Source organism: Euprymna scolopes, chromosome 3 (genome assembly GCF_053919585.1).
Source record: "Euprymna scolopes isolate OS-2025 chromosome 3, ASM5391958v1, whole genome shotgun sequence".
Classification (NCBI taxonomy): domain Eukaryota; kingdom Metazoa; phylum Mollusca; class Cephalopoda; order Sepiida; family Sepiolidae; genus Euprymna; species Euprymna scolopes.
In genome coordinates, this window is record NC_136484.1 from 85,574,601 (window position 1) to 85,597,631 (window position 23,031).

At 32.5% G+C, this 23,031-nt stretch overlaps 1 protein-coding gene across 4 annotated transcripts in view; it reads left to right on the forward strand.

Moving 5' to 3' along the window:
• Positions 1-23,031, forward strand: part of LOC145256851 (four-jointed box protein 1-like) — a 214,333-nt gene that overhangs the window by 110,092 nt on the left and 81,210 nt on the right. For all 4 annotated transcript variants that reach the window (XM_080115609.1, XM_080115610.1, XM_080115611.1 and 1 more), the window contains exon 2: positions 12,047-13,264. In XM_080115609.1, coding sequence (XP_079971735.1) covers positions 12,523-13,264 — 742 coding nt within the window. In that variant the 5' untranslated portion in view covers positions 12,047-12,522. The remainder of the gene's footprint in view (positions 1-12,046; positions 13,265-23,031) is intronic.

Below are 23,031 nucleotides of genomic sequence, written 5' to 3' on the forward strand. Positions count from 1 at the left end.
CGGATATTCACGTGCCTATTAAAGGTGGCTAGCTTAAAATATAAAAGTCAAACAAACAATTTGATTGAAGTTATTATTGTTAATTCAGTCGATCATGCAGCTATTTATATGTGTAAAAGATGTCACTGATAATGACTTAAGATCTCGAATGTATGTTACTAGTAAAAAACAATTTGGATTCCATGGACAGTCAATAGTTTGTGACAATATGAAGATAGATATGAACATGACGCTGTGCCTGTTACTTGTGTAATGAGAACGGTTATTGTGGACTGTGAAATTTGTTGCAGGACTTTGAAGAGACCCAGCATTCAGAATTTGTGACACGTTCTAATAATTAAAAGAATGAAAAAGAACCAATGCAATCTTGGATGATTGTAAATTTGGTCCATGCTGACAAACATGACAAAAAACAAAGGTTAATTAAACTATAATAAGAAATTGAATAGTTAAGGCCACAAATTAATTCAGACAAATGTTTGCAGACTATAGATTTTGGTTGGTTGGTTGTTTTTGTTTTACGGCATATCAACCCTTTCCGGGTTATTTAATGCCAAATCCAAAGATTTTGAAGAAAATTTTTTTTAATAGAATATATTTGTTGTTTTCACATTGGTTTCTATTAAACCCATTGTTGGGACCCTAATAGGTACTACCACTCCGGGTCAGAGTGGACCTGGGAGCAATGGTAATTAAAGGGTGGCTCCACACTCCCCAAAGCCCACAAGCTGGGGCCTCACCACTGGATATAGTTTAAGGTCATATCCAGGAACCCCATTGAGGGACTTTTACCCTCTGCAGGGGGGCAGTCGGCGTATTCTAATGCCCCACCGACAGGGCCCGCAGACTATAGAAGAATGTTAAAGATTTTTTTTAATTCAATTATTTTTAGTTAAATATGTCATTTTTCATCAAACATCATTAATTAATTACATAAATAAAATGAATAAGCAAACTTTACAGTAAAATTGATTTGGTTTTACGGCATATCAACCCTTTAAGGTTCATTTATTTCTGAATGGAATCAATACTTGGTACAATTTAAGATTTTATACCCATAACTGAAATTAATTCACATCTTTCTCAAGGCTGTTAATGCATGTAACACTACAAATCCAATCAGATTTGAAATAATAAATGTTTGCTTAGTTATTTTTTCTTTTCATATGTAACTAAGTAATTTTGTCGGTGATATTTACGGCCAACAACACCATAAAATGGGTAGAAAACAATTGCTTTTGCCAAAGTTTAAGCCATGTTTTTTTAAGACTTTGAATTGGGATACAAAGCTGAGGAAATATTAAATCATCTTGAGTAACGAATCTAATGTAACTAATTGATTCGGTTACTAATTGTGCATTTTGGAATTGTATTTTACCTCTTATTTTCTTCTTTATATTAATTGTATTTTACCTCTTATTTTCTTCATATTAATTGTATTTTACCTCTTATTTTCTTCTTTATATTAATTGTATTTTACCTCTTATTTTCTTCATATTAATTGTATTTTACCTCTTATTTTCTTCTTTATATTAATTGTATTTTACCTCTTATTTTCTTCTTTATATTAATTGTATTTTACCTCTTATTTTCTTCTTTATATTAATTGTATTTTACCTCTTATTTTCACCTTTATATTAATTGTATTTTACCTCTTATTTTCACCTTTATATTAATTGTATTTTACCTCTTATTTTCTTCATATTAATTGTTTTTTACCTCTTATTTTCTTCATACTAATTGTATTTTACCTCTTATTTTCTTCTTTATATTAATTGTATTTTACCTCTTATTTTCTTCTTTATATTAATTGTATTTTACCTCTTATTTTCTTCATATTAATTGTATTTTACCTCTTATTTTCTTCTTTATATTAATTGTATTTTACTTCTTATTTTCTTCATATTAATTGTATTTTACCTCTTACTTTCTTCATATTAATTGTATTTTACCTCTTATTTTCTTCATATTAATTGTATTTTACCTCTTATTTTCTTCATATTGATTGTATTTTACCTCTTATTTTCTTCTTTATATTAATTGTATTTTACTTCTTATTTTCTTTATATTAACTGTATTTTACCTCTTACTTTCTTCATATTAATTGTATTTTACTTCTTATTTTCTTCTTTATATTAATTGTATTTTACCTCTTACTTTCTTCATATTAATTGTATTTTACCTCTTATTTTCTTCTTTATATTAATTGTATTTTACTTCTTATTTTCTTCATATTAATTGTATTTTACCTCTTACTTTCTTCATATTAATTGTATTTTACCTCTTATTTTCTTCTTTATATTAATTGTATTTTACTTCTTATTTTCTTCATATTAATTGTATTTTACTTCTTATTTTCTTCTTTATATTAATTGTATTTTACCTCTTACTTTCTTCATATTAATTGTATTTTACCTCTTACTTTCTTCATATTAATTGTATTTTACCTCTTATTTTCTTCATATTAACATCTTGCAATAATCTGAAGAGATGAAGTGGATAAATATATTTGACAGAAACTTCATAAATCTGTTTTTTTTGTTGTTTTTTTTTTTTGTTTTTTTTGCTTTTTTCTGCTAACTTGTATAACATAGCAGCAATGTTGTTGTTACTTAACATTTTCCATCTGTTCGCCTTAGATAAATAAAATTGTGTTAGAACGATAGTCCCATCTCTTTCATTCTTCTTTTTTTTTTTTTTTTTTGGTATCGAGGGATTTTTGTTGTAATGGGAACTTCAAAGAATAGAAATATTCCTTTTATCTCAGTTTCTTTGCCCTAATTCTCAAATGTGTCTCTCAATCCACAGATGACTATTTATGACTCGTTTACTTTTATTTTCTAAAATTACTTTTGTTTATTTCTGACCAATGCTAAATATGAAGTCAGGAAAACTTGAGAGATTACTTAGTAAATTCTGTCATACTTAGAAAAGAAATAGCAACCTTAATTTTAATACAATGCAAAAAACAAAAAAAAATGATTTAGGACAAATTATTTGGCTAACTGAAAGCAGTCTTCAAGACTATGTATTCAAATTCAATATTCAAGTCATACATGCATACATTAAAATTAAAAGTATGCCTATAATGTTTTTTACTTTCACAAATGCATTTTAGTCATATAGAAATAAACATTTTAGAGAATGTTGCACAATAGACAGTTACTTTATATATATATATATATATATATATATATATATATATATATATATATATATATATATATATATATATATATATAAATTAACTGTCTATTGTCCAACATTCTCAAAAAATATATATATGAATTAACTGTCTATTGCACAATAACGTTTTATATCTCACACTTTTGGACTCTTTTAGAAATATATGAAACAAACGGACCAGGTGTTTGAAACCAAAGATGTCGCTCGCAGCAATGGCTGATATTTGTATGGAATCTAAATAATGTACTGACATGAATTGTTGACACAAAGTAAAGTCTGCTGAAAGATTTACGGATTCATTTAAAGACTGAAAGGATAAATGATTCAAATGCCACCCTTTGCTTTACTTAGGGGCCATTAAGTAAGAGTAAAACATTTTAAAGGATTATTTCTTTTTTTAATATCGCATTTTCTTTGAAATCGAGAAAATCTTGCTCTATAAAAACAATATCTAACTTATTAATTTCTCAAATTTGAGTCATGGTGATGCTAATATAATTGGCTAAACTTGATGTTTGTAAGAAATCAATTAATTTTGAAACCTGATCATGATGAGACTCATCAAATCAAATATGAAATCTTGTATCAGAGACTTTTATAATATCCCTTTAGATTTCCTATTTGTTTGATGAGACAATATTAGTTACCAAAAAATGCTTATCAGCATTGAATTATGAGTTAATTAAAGAGTGGAATAGAATAAAAAAGAGACTTCTTTATGAAATGTGAATTATTTTACGTGTTGCTATGTATGTTCCAATGACTTCAATGATCAGTGGTTCGTGTATAAGTGAACTTCTCTTTGTACTTCTAAACAACTATTCAAAAATTATATATATTAACCTTTTTTTTCGTGGAGAGGGGACAAAAATTACAGCAACTTGAATCAGTCACACGTAATGGTGAAAAACATGTCACATTGAAATTTTTATATTATGTCTGACTGAAATAAATTGTGTAAGATGGAAGAAAAATAAGTCTGTTCGTATAATACCACAAGGGAAATGAACTCCACTCCATGCTTTTATTTATTTTAACAAAATGGAAAAAAATAAATAAAAACGTTTTTCTATTGGCTGGTTATTTACCTTGTGTAAGGTTATTTACCTTGTGGAATCACATGAACAGACTTGTCATCATTTATAAACATATTAAAAATATTCAATACGATGAGATGCTTTTCATGATTTTCCATATCAGATTCAGATTACTCTAATTTACTTTTTTTTATTAAAAAAGCATTAGTGTTGGGCGACATAATTAATGTTAAACGACTTATTTTTATTTAATGATGAATAAAAAACATGAAATAACACTGAATCTCTACTTTGATTCTTAGGTTTGTAAGAAGAGTCATGTTTGTAATCCAATCTCTATTCACATTACAACGTTTGTTGGGTCGGTGTGAACAATTGATAGTTGATTGTTAATATCATTATTTTATCTTGTAAATTCAAAGCTAATCTGACAGATTGCTTTTCTCTTGACTTCATTACTTGGTGTTAACACATCCACGTGAGATGGCCTGCTTCTCTCGCTTTCGCCGCCGCCGGTAGGAACTGGTCATCAATGAAGAGAAAAAAAGTCTTGATAAGATTTGTACCTTCTTGTTTTTTTGTTTTTTTTTGTTTTGTTTTTTTTTGTTTTTTTTTGTTTTTGTTTTTGGGTTGGTTTTTTTTTCCATTGCTTCACTGTCGTTCTTTACTGTCGGTTTTAATTTCTCGTACTAGAGTTTCAGAAAGAACGTTTAACAAAGAAAAATTGGATTTTCTTTTTTGTTCTCAGGTTTTCCTCTTTCCTATAATTCATTTTTTTTTTTTGCATTATTTTTATTCCTTTTCTAATGTAATTTTTTAAGAAAATAAGTAAAATTCACAGGTATCCAAATCAAGTGATAAATATAATATTCATGTAGAGGGGATCTATAAATTAAAGGTGTTTTTATTATATTCTTTGTTTCAACTCTTGATGGTTTAATTAACCTGTAACTTTTTTCACCATTTTTATATTTCCTAGGCAATGCTTTATCCCTAATTATTTATGTTTACATCTAAAAATTAAAATGTATTTACACACACATACACGCACATACACACACACATATTATTATTATTATTATTATTATTATTATTATTATTATTATTATTATTATTATTATTATTATTATTATTATTATTATTTTTTATTTTATTTTTTTTTTTTATACAGACATATACAAACACGCATGACGATGTTCAATCTGGAGTTTTAAAACCTAAGCTTTCTTCAACCGAAAAGTATGTGCTTTCTGTTAGATGTATATATTTAAAAAAGAAATAGGAAGGAAAATAAAAGAGTTAGGCTTACAAGTATGTTGCTTTCATAAGTGCTCTGGAAGCTTCTAGGGATTACCAAACTTTCTTTTTTAGGCAGTGTTGGGGGAGTAGTATCTGTTTTGCGGTCACGGGGTAATCTCCCAGGCATTATCTCCTCCATATTTATTCAGGCGGAGATGGGGGTAAATAGTGTTCATTTTGTGTCTCACAATGCCAGACTTCCAAAGCATTATTTTCCTTTTCTTTGTTTAGTAATATTAATATGTAATATCCATACCTATAAAAAAAAAACTTAGCTGTAACGAATAGAAAATTTTACCTGAATATTATTAAAACCGAAAATCACATCAAATCATCGAGTAGTATAACTTTTAAATAATAAAAAGGTGCTTCTGCAGTATAGCAACCATATGAAAAACAAGCAAACTCTTAGTTATAGCATACGAAATGTTAGCACAGCAGAAAATTACATAAAATAATCAAAGAGTTTCATTTTAAAATAAGAAATAAGGTACTTGTACAGTAATCGACTCAAGAAATAACTTGTGACGTACATAATAGTTATTAAAACTGAATATCACGTAAAATCATCGAATAGTATGACTTTTAATAAATAATGTGCTTCTACAGTATAGTGCTTATATGAAAAAAAAACAACTCTTAGCCATGATGCATCAAAAGTTAACACAGTCGAAAATTATGTTAAATAATTGAGTAGCTTTATTTTTGAATCAGAAATAAGGTATTTGTACAGTAATCGACCTAAGAAATGCCGTTTTTGTACAGTATAGTACCCATATGAAAAAACACAGAAAATCTTACCCGTGACATTCATAGACGTTTTTTAAAACCGAAAATCACGTCAAATCATTGAGTAGTATGACTTTTCATTGTTTTCTTATGTAGGTAGAATACTGTACAAGTACCTTATTTCTTATCATATTATTGTGAAAGCGGGTGGAAGGAACGGAAATGGCTGAAGCAGTTTACAATCTGAAAAATCACTTTATTTCATATATATATTTTAAGAGTGGAGTGTATGGTGTAACTTCCGGTAATGGCTGAAGCAGTTTATGATCTAAACATCACTTTCTTTCATACATATTTTTAGGAGAGGAGGGATAAAGGAGTCTGTTTCGAAAATGGCTGAAGCAATCTACGATCTAAAAATCACTTTATTTCATCTTACAAATTCAGACATTCAATTTCATAATGAATTAAGAATATTAATCTTATGAAATATATATATTTGCAAGTGTTGCCATATCATTTGCCAGTATCCTACACTTTTATTTTTTCTTTAACCAAATCCTACTAATCACAATACTTACTGATACATTCCATTTTCTAACCACCATGAAAAAATTGCAAAAGTTGACATGTAACATGTTTCTATTAAATCTTATTACTTACATGCCAAATTATCAGATTATCAAAAAAAGATGGTGACATAGTTATTACCAACTTATTTACAAGTCATTGTGATTAAATTATAATCTCTAGAAAAAAGTGCTTTATTCCAGTTGACCCCAAAAAACGGGCCCCGTACACACTTTATGTGATATCTCCTTTATTTATTCATCGATTGCCCTTATTTTACAGGACATGGCAGAATCAACGATGGCGAGTACACCAAGACCCCAGTGGGAGCTGGGACACTGTGTTTAATTTTACTACAAGACAGGCTCGTTTAAGAAAACCCAGGACAGTTTCATGCGTCATTTCGAATGTGAAAAGGCTCCATCCAAAAGCAGAATTCAGAACTGGGTGGACCACTTCGAGAAGTATGGGACCGTGGAGAACCTCAACGCTGCCAGAGAGAACTGTCCAAGCCACTCGGGACGTCCCAAGAAGCGAACAGCCGAGCTGGTCAAAAGAGTGAGAGAGTCTCTCCAGCACAGTCCAAAACGCTCTGTGCGTAAGCGAAGTCAGTCCCTCGGTATGTCCCGTGAGACTTGCAGGAGAGTGCTGGTGAACGATATCAGGGCTTACCCATACAGAATACAGAGGCTGCAGACCCTTACAACCTCAGACAAGAAGCAGAGGAGGGCTATGGCAGTCAAGATGCTCGAGAATATCGAGGAGACACCAAGTTTCCTTAACCTTCTTTGGACCTCAGATGAACCCACTTCCATCTTGATGGAAAGGCGAACTCCAAGACAAATGTCTTTTGGGGGTCCTCCAGACCCAATGAAGTAGCCACCAAGCCCCTGCACTCTCCTAAGTGCACGGTGTGGGCTGCAATCTTGGCCAAGGGAATCATTAAACCAATCTTCATCAAAGAATCTGTGCAGCAGTGACAGTCACCAAGGAGCGGTATGTGGAGGTCCTCAAAACCTTCAGGAATGAGCTCTAGACCATCTACCCGTCGCTCATGAGCAGGTTCTGGTTCCAGTAGGACGGAGCAAGTTCTCACACCTCAAACCTTTCCCGAGATTGGCTGAAAGAGAAGTTCAGAGGCCGAGTGATCAGTCTCAAGACTGATTTTGAGTGGGCACCCCATAGCCCGGACCTAAGCCTCCCAGATTTTTTTCTTTGGGGCTATATTAAGGACAGAGTCTAGGCAGGGAAACCCAGAACCATCATGGAACTCAAGGAAGCCATCAGGGAGGAGATGAGAGCCATTACCAATTCGCCTCAAGAAATGCACGGAGCTAAATGGAGGCCATCTAGAACATATGCTGTAGAACGGAGAAAAAAGGCCAAAGACCCTAGTGTTTTGATGTGATATTTTGAATATAATAAACTAGTTATGACCAAATTTTCATTTCATTCGGACAAAACACTAAGAAACGGGGCCTAATTAGAGTTGGAGCCCGTTTTTCTTTTTTTTGGTCACCCTATATATCTGAAGCAGTTCTCCATATTTGGCTAGAAAAATATTTATTTTTTAATTCACAGTCTGATCGGAACTAATATTACACTGATTGTTCTATTGAAGGATATTCTATTGTTTGCTTATGTGATGATGTTTTCAACTTAGATGGTTTCTGCTAGTTATTATTATCATTATTATTAGTCTAAACTTTAGGATGCTTTTAGTTGAATTTTTTCCTTGGATGTCAGGTCAATTACTTTGACTTTAGACATTCAACTGTACCTTAATACTTCCGCCATTCCTAACAGACAAACCTTTACTTTTTTATATTCTCTTAATCTAACTAATTTCCATTTCGGATCTTGATATTTATTTGTTTTTTTTTATGTTCTTTCTCTTGCATTTTGATATCGAAATGTTATATTAATGATTGATTAGAAAAATTCTGTCAGGTTTGGAATGTTCAAGAACCTTATCAGTTTTTATGTACATGTCCCAAAAAAGTTTGACAGTGTCGTTTTCCTGTACTACTTCTTGTTTATAATCATACCACTTCTTATTGTAATCGAATTCATAGTGTTTACGTATATTTAAGTGTGAGACCTGAGTGAATTTGTTGTTTCTCCAGTTTTTATGTTAATGTTGAACTAACATTCTGATATAATATGCGTTAATGTTTCTTCCCTTTCATTACACAATCGGCACATCGGTGATTCCACAGTTTTGCCCATGTAGTGTTTGATGGACATAGTGTGAGTGGCTTGTTCCTGGGTTGCCATTAATTTGCTCTCAGTAGATCTTTCCCTACATTAACCCTGACCAACCAATTCCAGCTGTCATTATCTCTTAGTATTCTTTAAGGATACACTGTGTAGTTTCTTTCCGAATAATGTTTTCCCTCTTTTTTGCAACCTCTGACCCTTTTTTATCACAGATCTTAGTATCTTTTTCCTTTTTGCTCCATAAAGAAAAGTTTCATTACTTTCACAAATATATTTAGTTAGATTTCCTTCCCTTATATTTACCACATCTCCATTTAGATAAGCCTTGACCACTTTCTTTTCTCGGTAGATACAATCGATCTACATCTCCTTTCTTACCAAAAGCCCCATAAATTATAAGCATTTTACATGTTTTTTTATCCAACCATTTTAATTCATCTACATTCCAATCAAGTATAACAGCAGTATATCGAATGACATACTAAATATCTGAAAATTATTATATGAACGAACTTAAATAGATGCTATTAATAAACTCTTCTGATAGAGGCCAGGGTGTCTATATTACTTTTATGTTGCGACTGTATTTTTAGGGGGGTGTTGTTATTTGAATTGGAATCGGTAATTGTATTGGAATCGATACAATTACCGATTCCAATTCAAATAACACAATGGGGTTTAAAAGAGCATCAGTAATTGTATCAGAATCGGGAAAAATATATTGGGTTGACAAGAAGGTTCTTGCCGAAATTTTAATTTTGATTTCAAATGATTTTCAAATAAGTTTTCATAATAATACCTTTACTTTTTATATCATTTTAAAGCGCGTTTTTCGATCTATCTAATCGTTTAAATCACAATCGTTTTAAAACAATTATATCTTCTTTTCAGAATGTTGAATACAAGATGGAAAAAAAAGCAAATTTGCACAATTTTCTTATTTCAATTCAAGCTAGGCTGAAAAGCTGCTAAAACAACTCGCAACATCAACGAAATGTTTTGCCCAGGAACCACTACTGAACACACAGCATAATGGTGGTTTAAGAAATTTCATGGCAGCGATGAGAGTCTTTAAAATGATGAGCATAGTAAACTGATGTCGGATGTTGACAAGGATCAATTAATAGCTTTAGTCAAAACCAATCCATGCACAACTGTTCGAGAACTTGCTTCTGACTTAGACATAACGTATAAGGATGATTTCCAACTACTTGAGAGATTGGAAAAACAAAATGCTTCATAAATGAATGCTTCACGAATCGAACGGCAAATAAAAGAAACGCTGTTATGAAGTGTCATCTTTCTTTTTTTCAAGAATAACCTGTTCGTTGACCGGGTTGTAACTTGTGATGAAAAGTGGGTTCTTTATAACAACCAATGACACTCAACTCAGTAGTTAGACGTTCACGAAGCTCAATGGCACTTCCTGAAGCCAGAGTTACACCAAAAGAAGGTCATGCTGACTGTTTGGTAGTGTGCGATCGGGCACATCCATTATAATTTTTGAATGCTGGTGAAACTATTATGGCGAATAAGTACTGTCAACAAATGGATGAAATGCATCAGAAACTTCAGCAACAACCAGCATTAGTCAACAGGAAAGGGCTAATTCTCCTCCATAACAATGCCCGACCGCACATTGCTAACAGAAGTTGAACAAATTAGGCGATGAAACTTTGCCTCATCCACCATACTCTCCAAACCTCTCACCTACCACTCTTGACAACTTTCTGCATGAGAAATGCTTCAAAAACCTAAACAATATCAAAAACGCCTTCAGCGACTAAATCGCTACCACAACACAAACTTTTTACGTTACTGACATAAATACACTTGTTTGGCATTGACAAAAGTGTGTTGATTCTGGTGGTGATTAGTTTGATCAATAAATTTTTGTTTGAGCTTAGATATGTTGATTTGAATTTAAAAGTTAAACAACGCAAGAACTTTCTTGTCAACATGATATATATATATATATATATATATATATATATATATATATATATATATATATATATATATATATATAGTTGAGCTCGCTAATATTAGTAATGTTTTCCACTTAGCATGAAGAACTGAATTATTTTGGCAATAAGGTAAATCAAAGATAAAACATAAGTTGCCTTATATTCGTTCTGAGCAAGGATGACATACAGATCAGATTCCTTTTGAATTAACCACACTGATAAGCTGGGATGTAGTGAAACTGCTGTCTGTAAATGACTATATTGCTCTCTATCTATTTATCTATCTACTTAGTATTATATAAAAATAACTGTCTGCATGTGTTTGCGTGTGTGAGTTCCCTATTGACTCAAAAATGGTTGGGCAGATTTTTTTTAATTTCACATGATGGTACTTGATGTGTCTGAGAGTGTTCTTACATAGGCTTTGTGTCAAAAATCGATAATAAAAAAAATCTGATTAAAGAAGGAAGTCCGACTTTGACCCAAGTTAACACTTTTATAGACCTAACATCACAAATGTATTTCAGAAGTTTTATCGCCACACAAGCAGAAAGGCCCAGCCTATAAAATCAACGGTAGATTCTTTTATGAGACAGGGACACGTTCAAAATGACTGGTTCTGTTTAGAGCACAATTGAACCATGATGTTTGCATTTTAAACTTTAAGTGAAGCCATTATTTACAGATAATTTCATAAAATCAACAGTCGATTCTCTACCATGCAACATAGACTACAATGTATTGTGGACTAAATCACTGTAGGGATGCATGTGAAGTTCCTTCCGGTACACTGTGGAGATCCCTCACTATGCCATGATTAAAAAAGCGGACGGTTTCACCAATTTCGATGACAATAAAAGTATGGGAGGGTGGAACATTTGTTTATCTTCATTCAATCCCAGAAAACGTCGGGTATATATACTAGCAGTATATATATATATAATGTACAAAAAAGTTGTTTTATTATATTAAAAGAAAAAAATGAACTTAATGGCCTTTTTAATCTTTTGGTAAATCTCTATATTTTTTTTATTGCAGGACAAAATCGAAAGCTTATTGAATAAGTCTATTTGGCCGCAATGGATTAAGTGGATTAGCAATCATCACAGATGCCATACCTCCAGATTAACAGAGTGTACTTGAGTACCTTTCAATCAGGGTCCTTCAAGCATATTAACTGAGAAGATAACTATGGACACTGAATGGATTAAGCTCTGCTGATGGTTTTGCCCAAACAGGTCATCAGGCCATTTGCAAGAGGACGTCTGCACTGGTTGAACCATTTACATTGTTCGTTAAACTTGACTTATGTTTGATGCAGATATGAAAGCAATACAATCTTCAGTTGGCGAATGATTTTGAGAGAAAACAAAGTGGTAGTAAAAGTAATGTTAAAACTATTCACTTGTTTACAAATGATAAGAAAGCATAAAAAAGACAAAGATAAATGAATTTTTTTTTTCTTTCTGCGAGGAAAATGAGATAAAATCGTCTTGACCAGTTGACAAGTTACCATGGTAACTTACAGACTGCGACTTCCTCAGAGCATCTTTTTCTTTTTGCCTATCTTTTGCATCTCATTTTTCTTTGTGACAAACATCTTCATTTCCGAACCAAACATGGATGCAATTGATTACGTCACAGAGAATGAGCGGCAACCAAAAAACCCAAGACATTTTGTCTTGTTGCAAGCAAAATCGCAGCGTGAGCTGAGTAGTTATGATTGGCAGGGAAAGAAGGTTGAGTGGTTGGACAGGAAAACGAAAGAGAATGAAGGAGTGAAGGGAGACAATTCGCTGAGTGACAAAACACTTCAGTTTAAAAAACCTTTAAATGATAACAAGAGAATCGTGAAAAAAAGGGTGAGCAACGAAAGCGAAGAAGATGATGGTGATGAATACACTGTACATATCGGATCGGTCATCACGGACTTTGCAAATGGCAATCAGGAAGAAATGTACAATACGGAAGAGGATTATTATAATGGTATTGCTCCTCTCAATATTTTTCAGGAGAGTCAGATCTCCAGAAAACAGGATTGGAATACAGAGGCCAAAAAGCCGCTGCTAAAATTTAAATCTGCTGAAAATGTAAATATTATTAAATCAAAGACGGAAGGCAAACACTTTGATGCTAGCAATGGGAATAATACCAAAAATATTGTAGATAATAAAACGTTACCAAAAAGTATTATTCAAAATTTGGTTCAAGAAAAAATATTCTGGTCTTCAGAAGTTGAAAATTTAGTTCCGAAAGGTAAGTCACATTTATTGTAATATGTTTGCTTATTATTGTTATATTTTAAAATAAAAAATGATATGATTGCATTCTTCATAAATCAAATAGTCAAATCTGTATATGTCAAAAAATCACGATGAGACAAAATAAATAATTGTAAATAAATATACATTTATATATTAAGAAAGTGCCAGGACACAAAATGTTTTCTACTACTTATGTTTATCTAAAGTGTTTTCGCTTTGCGAGATCAATATCCGTCTCTTACATTTCTCTTGTTTTTGGATGTTTTAATTTTTATTTCAATTTTTCTCGTTACGTACTGAATATTTGTTAATGGAACCCATATAAAATTTGTTCTTTATTTCAGTCTAAACACTTTTCTTCTTTGGAGAATTTAAATATTTTGCATTTAAAGAAAGCTATTTAAAAGTTTCGATTTTTAAAATTCAAGATTTTTTTAATTTTTAAGACATCACATACAATGAGATGGTTGCATAGTACCAGTAATATACAGACCATAAAATAAATCCAAGTAAATTTTTAGATTTAATCGAAATAAAAATTTTATATTTTATTTTGTTTAAAAAAGTGCACTTTGAAAATTGATAAATTTCAAATTAAATTTTGTACCATAATTTTTAAAGTTTATCTATCTATCTATCTATCTATCTATCTATCTATCTATCTATATATATATATATATATATATATATATATATATATATATATATATATATATATAAAGTAGTAGCGTTTGTGTGTGTGGCTTTTTTTTACAAAGTAATCACCACATTATCAAGGCCAAGAGGCCACTCAAGGATAAGGGTTAAAGAGTGTAGAGTAGAAATTGGACAATATAGTAATCATTAGTAATGAAAATTCGGTTAATTTGATAACTTATATGGAACGGCTCATCAAGAACTTATTTAAGTTAGACTTGAAGACAACCATATTGTAGTCAGCCGGAAAGCAGGAAAACGGAAGACAATTCCACAGGCTTGCAGTTCTAAGAAAGAAGCTTTGTTCATGGAATCTACGTTTAGGTTTAGGCACAGATAAAGAGTGGGGGGAATTATTGATAGTCTTTTCAACTCAACGAGTGTTTCTTGTGAAAGTTTGGCGAGGGGGGACCATAGACTTAAGCTCAGTCGAACACTTTCCATGAAAGTAACGACACAACAGAGACAAACTCGCAACATCTCTTCTGTGAGATAGAGGTTGCAGGGAAGAGAAAAGGACATCTTCTACGAGGCTACAAAGTCTATTTTGAACTCTATCAAGGCAGGACAAGTCCTTTCTAGCAGCTCCTGTCCAGATGTGGCAACAGTATTCCATTCTTAGACGTACCTGGCTCTTATATAGATAGAGAATTGCATCAGCAGTGAGATATCTACTGGATCAATAGAAAGATCCCACCATTTTTCCAGCGGCCTTGGCAACAGATTTGATGTACATGTTCCATTTAAGATCAGGAGTAATGTTCAAGCCCAGAAGCTTGTCAAAACTTGAGGCCTCCTGAAGACGAGAGCCATTCATTTCAATTGATGCCAGATGTGGATCAGAATGTTGATGATGTAAAGAGAGAAGCTTGGTTTTAGATGCATTAAAAGTAACCAGCCACTCCTTTCCCCATTGTACTACGTGCTCAAGATCAGAGGAGTGAGAATCAGAGAGAACTTGGTCGTTTACTGTCTTAGATGTGCTACCATAAATGGTAGTGTCGTCAGCATAAATGTCTACAAATGATGTAAGGATGTGATTTGGAAGATCATTAATGTAGATCAGGAAAAGAGTTGGGCCCAGGATGGACCCCTGAGGAATACCAGCATTAATACTGTGAGCTTCTGATTTTTGCTCCTCAACTACTACTCTTATGAACCTATCAGAAAGAAATGATTTAATAATTGAGAAGACATTTCCAGCTATACCATAGCTAGAAATCTTGTGAAGTAAACCTTTATGCTATACCCTATCAAAGGCCTTAGATATGTCAAGAGCAATTGCCCTAGAAAGGTAGCCTCCGTCGAGAGATTTGCTAATCCTATGAGATATAACTGTAAGCACATCTGCTGTAGATCTAGCAGAACGGAAACCATATTGAGTGTCACTAAGAAGGTTATTTTTGTTGAGATGGTTGATTACTTCTGTATTTAACACAGATTCTAGCAACTTACTCATGACGCACAGAAGATTTATTGGCCTGTACTGAGAGGGGGATGAGCGATCACCTGAATTCTTAAATACGGGGCATACTGATGAGGTTTTTCAGGGTGATAGGAAACTATTCTCCTTAAGACAACGTTTAAACAGTTTTGTAAGTATGGGTGCTAGTTCAGGTTGAAGTTTTTTGAGTGCTATAATTGGAATACCGTCAGGGCCAGTTGCTTTACTGGAATCAAGGTTTTTGATTAGCTTGGCAACATCACGTACAGATATTTGTATATCACATAGCGTGTTTTCTGATACAGGAGGAAATATTGGGGGTTGGCGGCCTTGGTCGCAAAGGGTAGAATTAGCTGCAAAGTTCTTGGCAAAGAGTTTGGCTTTGTCTGATGCCGACGAAATTACCTCAGGTCCATTGATGATAGTTGGGATAGAGCACAGGCTTCTGTTCATGATTCTGTTTGCTATTTGCCAAAACTGGTGGGAACCAAGCCGCTGCTCAGCTACTTTGGACAACGGATTGAGCATACAACTCTCTTGCGTTCTTTATTACTTTCTTACAATACTTGCTGGCGGTCCTGAAAGCGGCTTTAGTTTCCATACATCTATTACGTTGGAAGCAGTGGAAAAAGTGATTTCTGTGCGCAATGGCAGCAGCACATTTTGGAGAGAACCATGGCTGGTTGTTAGGTTTTTTCGAGGGTATGAAACGGTCTATACCTACAATTAACCATTCCGTCAGGTCTGATACTATAGAGGACTTTTTAAACATGGAACGCAGAGGTAGATCCGATATAAATGTACGGAAGCTATCCCAGTCAGCCTTAGTGTATCGATATACTGTACGATGGAGAGGTACGTCTGGGGACTTATTACATTTCATTTTTATCTTAATTGATACAACAGAGTGGTCGGAAGATCCAAGAGGAGACAGAACAGAAACTGAACATAGTTCCGGGCAAGTTGTGAGAAAAAGGTCTAGTAGGCTTGCATACTGGCCGTCATTGTCGGGCACACGTGTGGGTTAACTCTACTACAGCCCAAGCAACTGGTTCCAATCATGACCAAACCCGGCATGATGATAGTCCTCCACCTAGGGATGATGCACACCATTTTTCAAGGTCAAAGACCAAAGTCATAGTTTATGTATATATACTCTCCTACAACCCACACCACTGAACCCATCATGACAGAACCTGGCATGATGATGGTCATGACCAGTGGTGTGTTAGTAGATATGTAAAAGTGACCTTGTCTGTCTGAAGAATCCTAGAGTGGATGAAACGCGGAATATTCAGTGTAGCTTAATCGCCATATACATTTTATAACTTACTATATATATATATATATATACATATATATATATATATATATATATATATATATATATATATATATATATATATAGTAGGTTTATTTTTTTGGATCTGAGAAGATTTTATTTTCGAGGTGGGTCATAGAGTATTCTGCAAATGTTGGACCTAGAGATGATCCCATTGAGACACCATCTATTTGAATGTATGGTTTCCCGTTAGGGTGAGTGAAGGGAACTTATGTAGTGCATTTCAATAGTAACTTTTCAAGGGTTTGGGGCTTTATAGCTGGAGGAGGTATTGTATTGTGGTTGTATACTTGATTAATGATTATTTCAATTGTTTCTTTTATAGGGACGTTCGTAAAGAGTTTTCGGCGTCAAGGGATGTGGTTATGCATTTGTGGGGGGAGGGGTGACGAAATTGTTTTCTTGCATTCTTTGTTAAAAGTTTGTTACCAGCTTTAGTCCTCTTTTTATTATCTTCTGCGCGGATCCTTTTTTACGAGTAATTTTGCCTTCAAGTTCCTTTGCTACGTTCTCAATCTCCTCTATATTTATATCATGTTTACAACTGATCCTGCCGATGATATTTTTTAACCGCCCCCACACAGTAGGAGAGACAATTTCTTTCTACACAGGTTCAGTTAATTTTGAAGTTTCCGTATGCATGGTAACATCATGCTCTGAACTCACATTGAAGTGTTCTTTCCTGACAATGTAGAGTCCTGCAGCTTATCAATGTGTCAGTTAAATGCAGTATGACTCTAACACTGTTATAAGAAACATTAAAATTACTGCAATATTAATTCGCCTGGAGTCATCAAATAAAGAATTTGTACATGGTGGTGGTGGGTGGAGGGATAATTTTTTCATTCTTTCTGTTAGCTGTTTCATAAACAACACTAAAATGAGATCAAACAGCAGTCAATTTATGTCTGCCTTTTTGTTCTACTATTGAAATAATTGAGAGAGTGGAGTTGTGGGAGAGAGAGATAAATGTAAAGAGGGTTATTGAATTTTATGAGTTAAAATTTTTTCAATTTAAAAATCTGCCAAATTTTTCTATTTGTTCAATTTTTAAGATATTTTCAGGTTTAATGTGAAATTTTATGCTCTTTCCAATAAACCGAATATAATATTCTAGACAAACATTTTTTTTTAAATTCACCCCCCATTTTGAAATGTCTATTAAAATGAAAATAATTAATTTCGCACCTCAGATTTATATATCACAAATTTAAGATAAAAGATCAATAAATAAAATAATCTAATTTAAAACAAAAAAGAATAGTTTTGTGCAAATTTACCTGTAAAGTCAAAAGTTTAAAACCTTGTTTTTTTGTAAACCACGTTGATTTAAAAAAAAAAATTTATAAGTGGAACCCCACATTTTTTAAATATTGTCAAGTAAATATTAAGCACTTACTATAATTTTTTTCTATTTCATTCAATGTTGTTTTATTTTAGATATTTAAAAAAATTCATTCGATAAGAAATAAAATGTTTTAAATCAAAAACTCATGTATTTCTTTAAGAGAATTAAAAAAATGGAAAATTTGTCGAAGGGTTTGTTTAGAAAAGTAAACTTACTTATGAGTGAATGTGATCATTTTTTAAGTATGGTGACCCATTTTGACTAACTTTTGTTTACAGTAAACACATGTCAGAAATAGAAAGGGGGAGATTAATTTTAGCGTTTTTAGGCCACCGAAGTTCTCAACTGGAAGAAAGGGTGACCATCTGATATGACAATTTAAAGTGGCGGTATTTTTTAATCCTTGCTTAAAGAATTATTTTATTTAAAAAGTACATGGAATATAAAATATAAATTCTTAACAATGAAGAATGGAAGTACCCATTGATTAGTATTTTTTATAGGTAAGTGATTTTTTGGAATTTATATATATTTATTATATTCGAAATAAGTTAAAATTCGTTGATTTTCTTGAAATCTTTTTTAAAGAAACCCGATTTAAGAAAACAAATATTGCATATTTTGCTATTAAATCTGTTATTATTTTAAAATTTGGATTTTGCTCCTTTTTATGAAAAAAAAATTAGGGTTTAAATTACATTTTTCAAGTAGTTATAAGCTTCGAAAGATTGTAAGTCTAATTATTCAAGTTTTTATCACGCATTTTAATGCCGATTTCTGTCACCACTACCCCTTCACGTCTACCACTTTACATTTACGTGCTGAACATAGTCTTACTCTAATGAAACGAACAACAAACAATTAGCATCTTCTACTCTGTCTCCTGCTTCGTTGTCATGAAATACTACTTGAAAAATAGGTAAAACACAAAATAATTATTGAACTTTGTAGAAGGGTAACTATTTTGCCGTTTTCTTAGCTATTCTATTAAATTATTTCCGATTCGAGAATATATTCTCAAAACAGTAAACAAACACTTTACGCATATTTTTCTTTTTCGACTCCATTGTCGTCATTGGTTTTGTCGCAGCCGAAGTCGACGCGTTCTAAATATAGGGAATTTTCATTTTAAGTAAAATACGGCTAGAAAAAAGGTAAAACATGAAATAATTATTAAACTTTATCGAAGATAACTTTTTTATCATAGTCTTAGCTATGCTAATAAATACCCATTAGCGAATATATTCTTAAAAAGCAGTAAACAAACGCTCCATGCTTCTTCTTCTTCTTCTTCTTCTTCTTCTTCTTTGTTGTCAGCGTTCTAAATGTAGATAATTTACAATATTTTTGTTTAACACAACATTCAAGTAGACCATTTTTTACTGGCTAACTCAATTAGAGGATATACGAAAAGTCTCATAAATTTATGAGAAGCCAAAGAAGAAATAACAAAACTAATAAATGCCACCATTAGTTTAATATGTTGTTTAATTAAACTAATCTTAATTGATGTTTGGAAATGATTGGGATTATTTTTTCTTACAACTGACAAAATTCTACAGTTAATGAATTATTTATGGCATAAACTGTTTTGAGTTCATAAGAGTTGTTTGCAATATGTACTATTAATAAGCAATATTTCCCAATATCTTGTGCCTATGTCTGCAAGTAACTTTCATAAGTATACCGCAATTTTTTTTCATTTATTATTAATCGAATATTTATTGAAATAAAAAATATAATACGGCAAAACTAAAACAACTATAAAAAGAAATTTTAACACCAGAAATTTAAACATGTGCGATTCTTATATTTTCAGAGATCCTTCGCCATTCTCTCAACAAACACTCTGTAACAATCAGTATAAACCAATATCCACGTAATACAATTTCACTTTCAAATCATTAAAGGCAACATGTGTGCAACATCTTACACATCAAATAAGCATTGTTATTGTTAACCATGCCTCATCGTTTGTTCAATAGATGTTTCACTTTCAGCTTCTCTCCAACCTCTGCAACAAATATATGGCAAGTAGAAAATGACCATTTGTCTTTTTTGAGATCCTGGATACCGATGGGCAAAACACATACTACCAAAGATAACGATGGGCAAAACACATACTACCAAAGATAACGATGGGCAAAACACATACTACCAAAGATAACGATGGGCAAAACACATACTACCAAAGATAACAATGGGCAAAACACATACTACCAAAGATAACGATGGGCTAAACACATACTACCAAAGATAACGATGGGCAAAACACATACTACCAAAGATAACGATGGGCAAAACACATACTACCAAAGATAACAATGGGCAAAACACATACTACCAAAGATAATGATGGGCAAAACACATACTACCAAAGATAACGATGGGCAAAACACATACTACCAAAGATAACGATGGGCTAAACACATACTACCAAAGATAACGATGGGCAAAACACATACTACCAAAGATAACAATGGGCAAAACACATACTACCAAAGATAATGATGGGCAAAACACATACTACCAAAGATAACGATGTGCAAAACGCATACTACAAAAGATAACGTTCAATGAAATTTAATTAAATGCAATTTTTATAAAATGTTATTACTGAAGCACCAAAGAAATGATTTTCCAACAAAAAAACAAAAACAATGCACATGATACATCAGTATATTCAAAACATAATGCTGGTTTAAAACAACAATTTCACATTTGATCATCAAATTTACTTAATTTGATTTTTAACTGAAATTCTCTCTTTTTTTTTTTTTTTTGCATTTCATTTTCATTTTAATCATTTCAAACACCAAAGGGCCTCTGGTTGTTATGTTAAATTTTGGCTGCTTCTATGTGTGCTATTGTTATACCAGCCTTCCTTGAACAGAGGAATTTACACCGATTAGCACTATAAATAGTGCTAGTAATTCCAACACCGGTGAGAGAGATGCGACTTCATTTCAACTGCTAGCCGAATGTCCAGCAGATATACACGCTTTCCTATCTTTGTACAATGTTTTAATACACTTGTTCCTTAACCGAACCTCGACTTGATTGTTTTTTATTTTCACTGTTGTTCCACGACACAACAGATTGGCGACAAGGAATCAAAACGACCATCACTGCAAAGAATCACCAAAAGTGATTGAAATAAAGATTCGTAAAATCTTTACGGCAGAACACCTTCGTCATTTCAACAGATATTTGGATACGTAAGGATTAACAGCGAATTAATTACTACAACATAATTTGGCGATGGGGAAAAACTTGCTACCAAAATCTACGGTGAAAAACGCGAATGTTGTCAATTATTTAATAATTGAACACACTTACCAAGCGTTTTAGAAAGGGAAAAAGGGTTTATTTTTTCTTCACCAGAAGCCATTTTTGTTTAGCAAACACGTAAAGAATCAAGTCATTTTTGCAAAAAGGGTAAAAAAAAAAACTAAAAGTTTCCCATACGAATTCCTCGAATATTTAAAGCGACAGATTTTATTTTTGCTATGTAAAAATGCGTGCAAATAAAAAAAAATGTTAAACAAATGTTATTTCGCTGGATTGTTTCTAGTAAGACCAGAAATATAGTGTTCAACAAATTAAGTTGCAAAAGGACTGCTAAACTGTTGTTCTTCAAACAAAAGAATTGGGAGAGAAAACTTGGTTGATTTTTTTTTACTAAGGAATATTTCTTTAATACAAGCGTAAATTGTAAGCTAAATTCGTATGATGGATGCGAAATTCAAAGATTCACTGTTGGAATTGTTCCAATTTCAGGCAGAGCACAATCTCAGGATGCAAAAGCAGCAAATTCAACAACAAGTAGAAAAAGAAGAGAGATTTAAACAAGCATTTGAAGAAAAAATGCTTCAACAACAGAAATGCTTCGAGGAAATATTGATGAAAACACAGGAGGAACAAAGAAAAATTCTGGAGGCGACACAGTTAACTAAAGCAGGCGATAATCATAACGCATTTTCTCAAACAGCTGTGTGAGCCGCTATTAAAAATTTCAATTATAATCCAGAAGATGATGCATACAAAGTTCGTGAATTTTATTCTCCCAAAAAAGTCCAGTGAGTTGAGCTTCCAAGAAACAGTTACGCTACTTACAGAACTGTTTTCGGCAAAAACGTCTCTTTTCCATAGGCGATATAAATGTATAAATGTTACTAGAAAAGAGGAAGACGACTACACTACTTATGCAAGTATAGTGAACAAGCATTGCGACGATTTTAAACTGGAGGAATTATCTTCAGATAATTTTAAATGTTTAATATTTGTGCAAGGGCTGGTCTTAAATAAAGACGTGTTTTAAATAAACTCGAAAACGAACTGAATTTAAAACTACAAAACTTAGCGGAAGACTGTGAATAGTTTATTGCATTGAAACAAGACGGTCGTGACATAGAGGAAAGCGGAGTGTCGCATATTAAAAAGATAAATCAAAAGAAAAATTCGACTTCAAAAAATAACCAAAGAAAGAAACAGGAAAAAGATCCACCTGGACCATGTTGGAGATGTGGAAATAGACATTGGTACAATGAGTGTCCCTACAAATTCAAACAATGTGACAACTGCCACCAGAAAGGACATAAAGCATCGCATTGTAGAAAAAAATCTGGTAGAAAGACATCCATTAAACTTACGAAAATTGAACCTGAGGAACAAAATATCCGGAAATATGTACAGGTCAAAATGTTTAAAAAAAAAAAAAAAGTAAGGCTACAGCTTGATAGTGGGTCTGACATTTCCATTATGAATGTACAGACATACAAGAGGCTTGGGAGACCCACTATGATTAAATCACATAAAACGGCGAGAAGTGTCAGTGGCGAAAAAATTACTTTTGAAGGAGAATTATTGACAAATATTTTTTTCCAGAACAGAGCCGAAAAAGCAAGAATTTTTGTCATGCGAAAATCA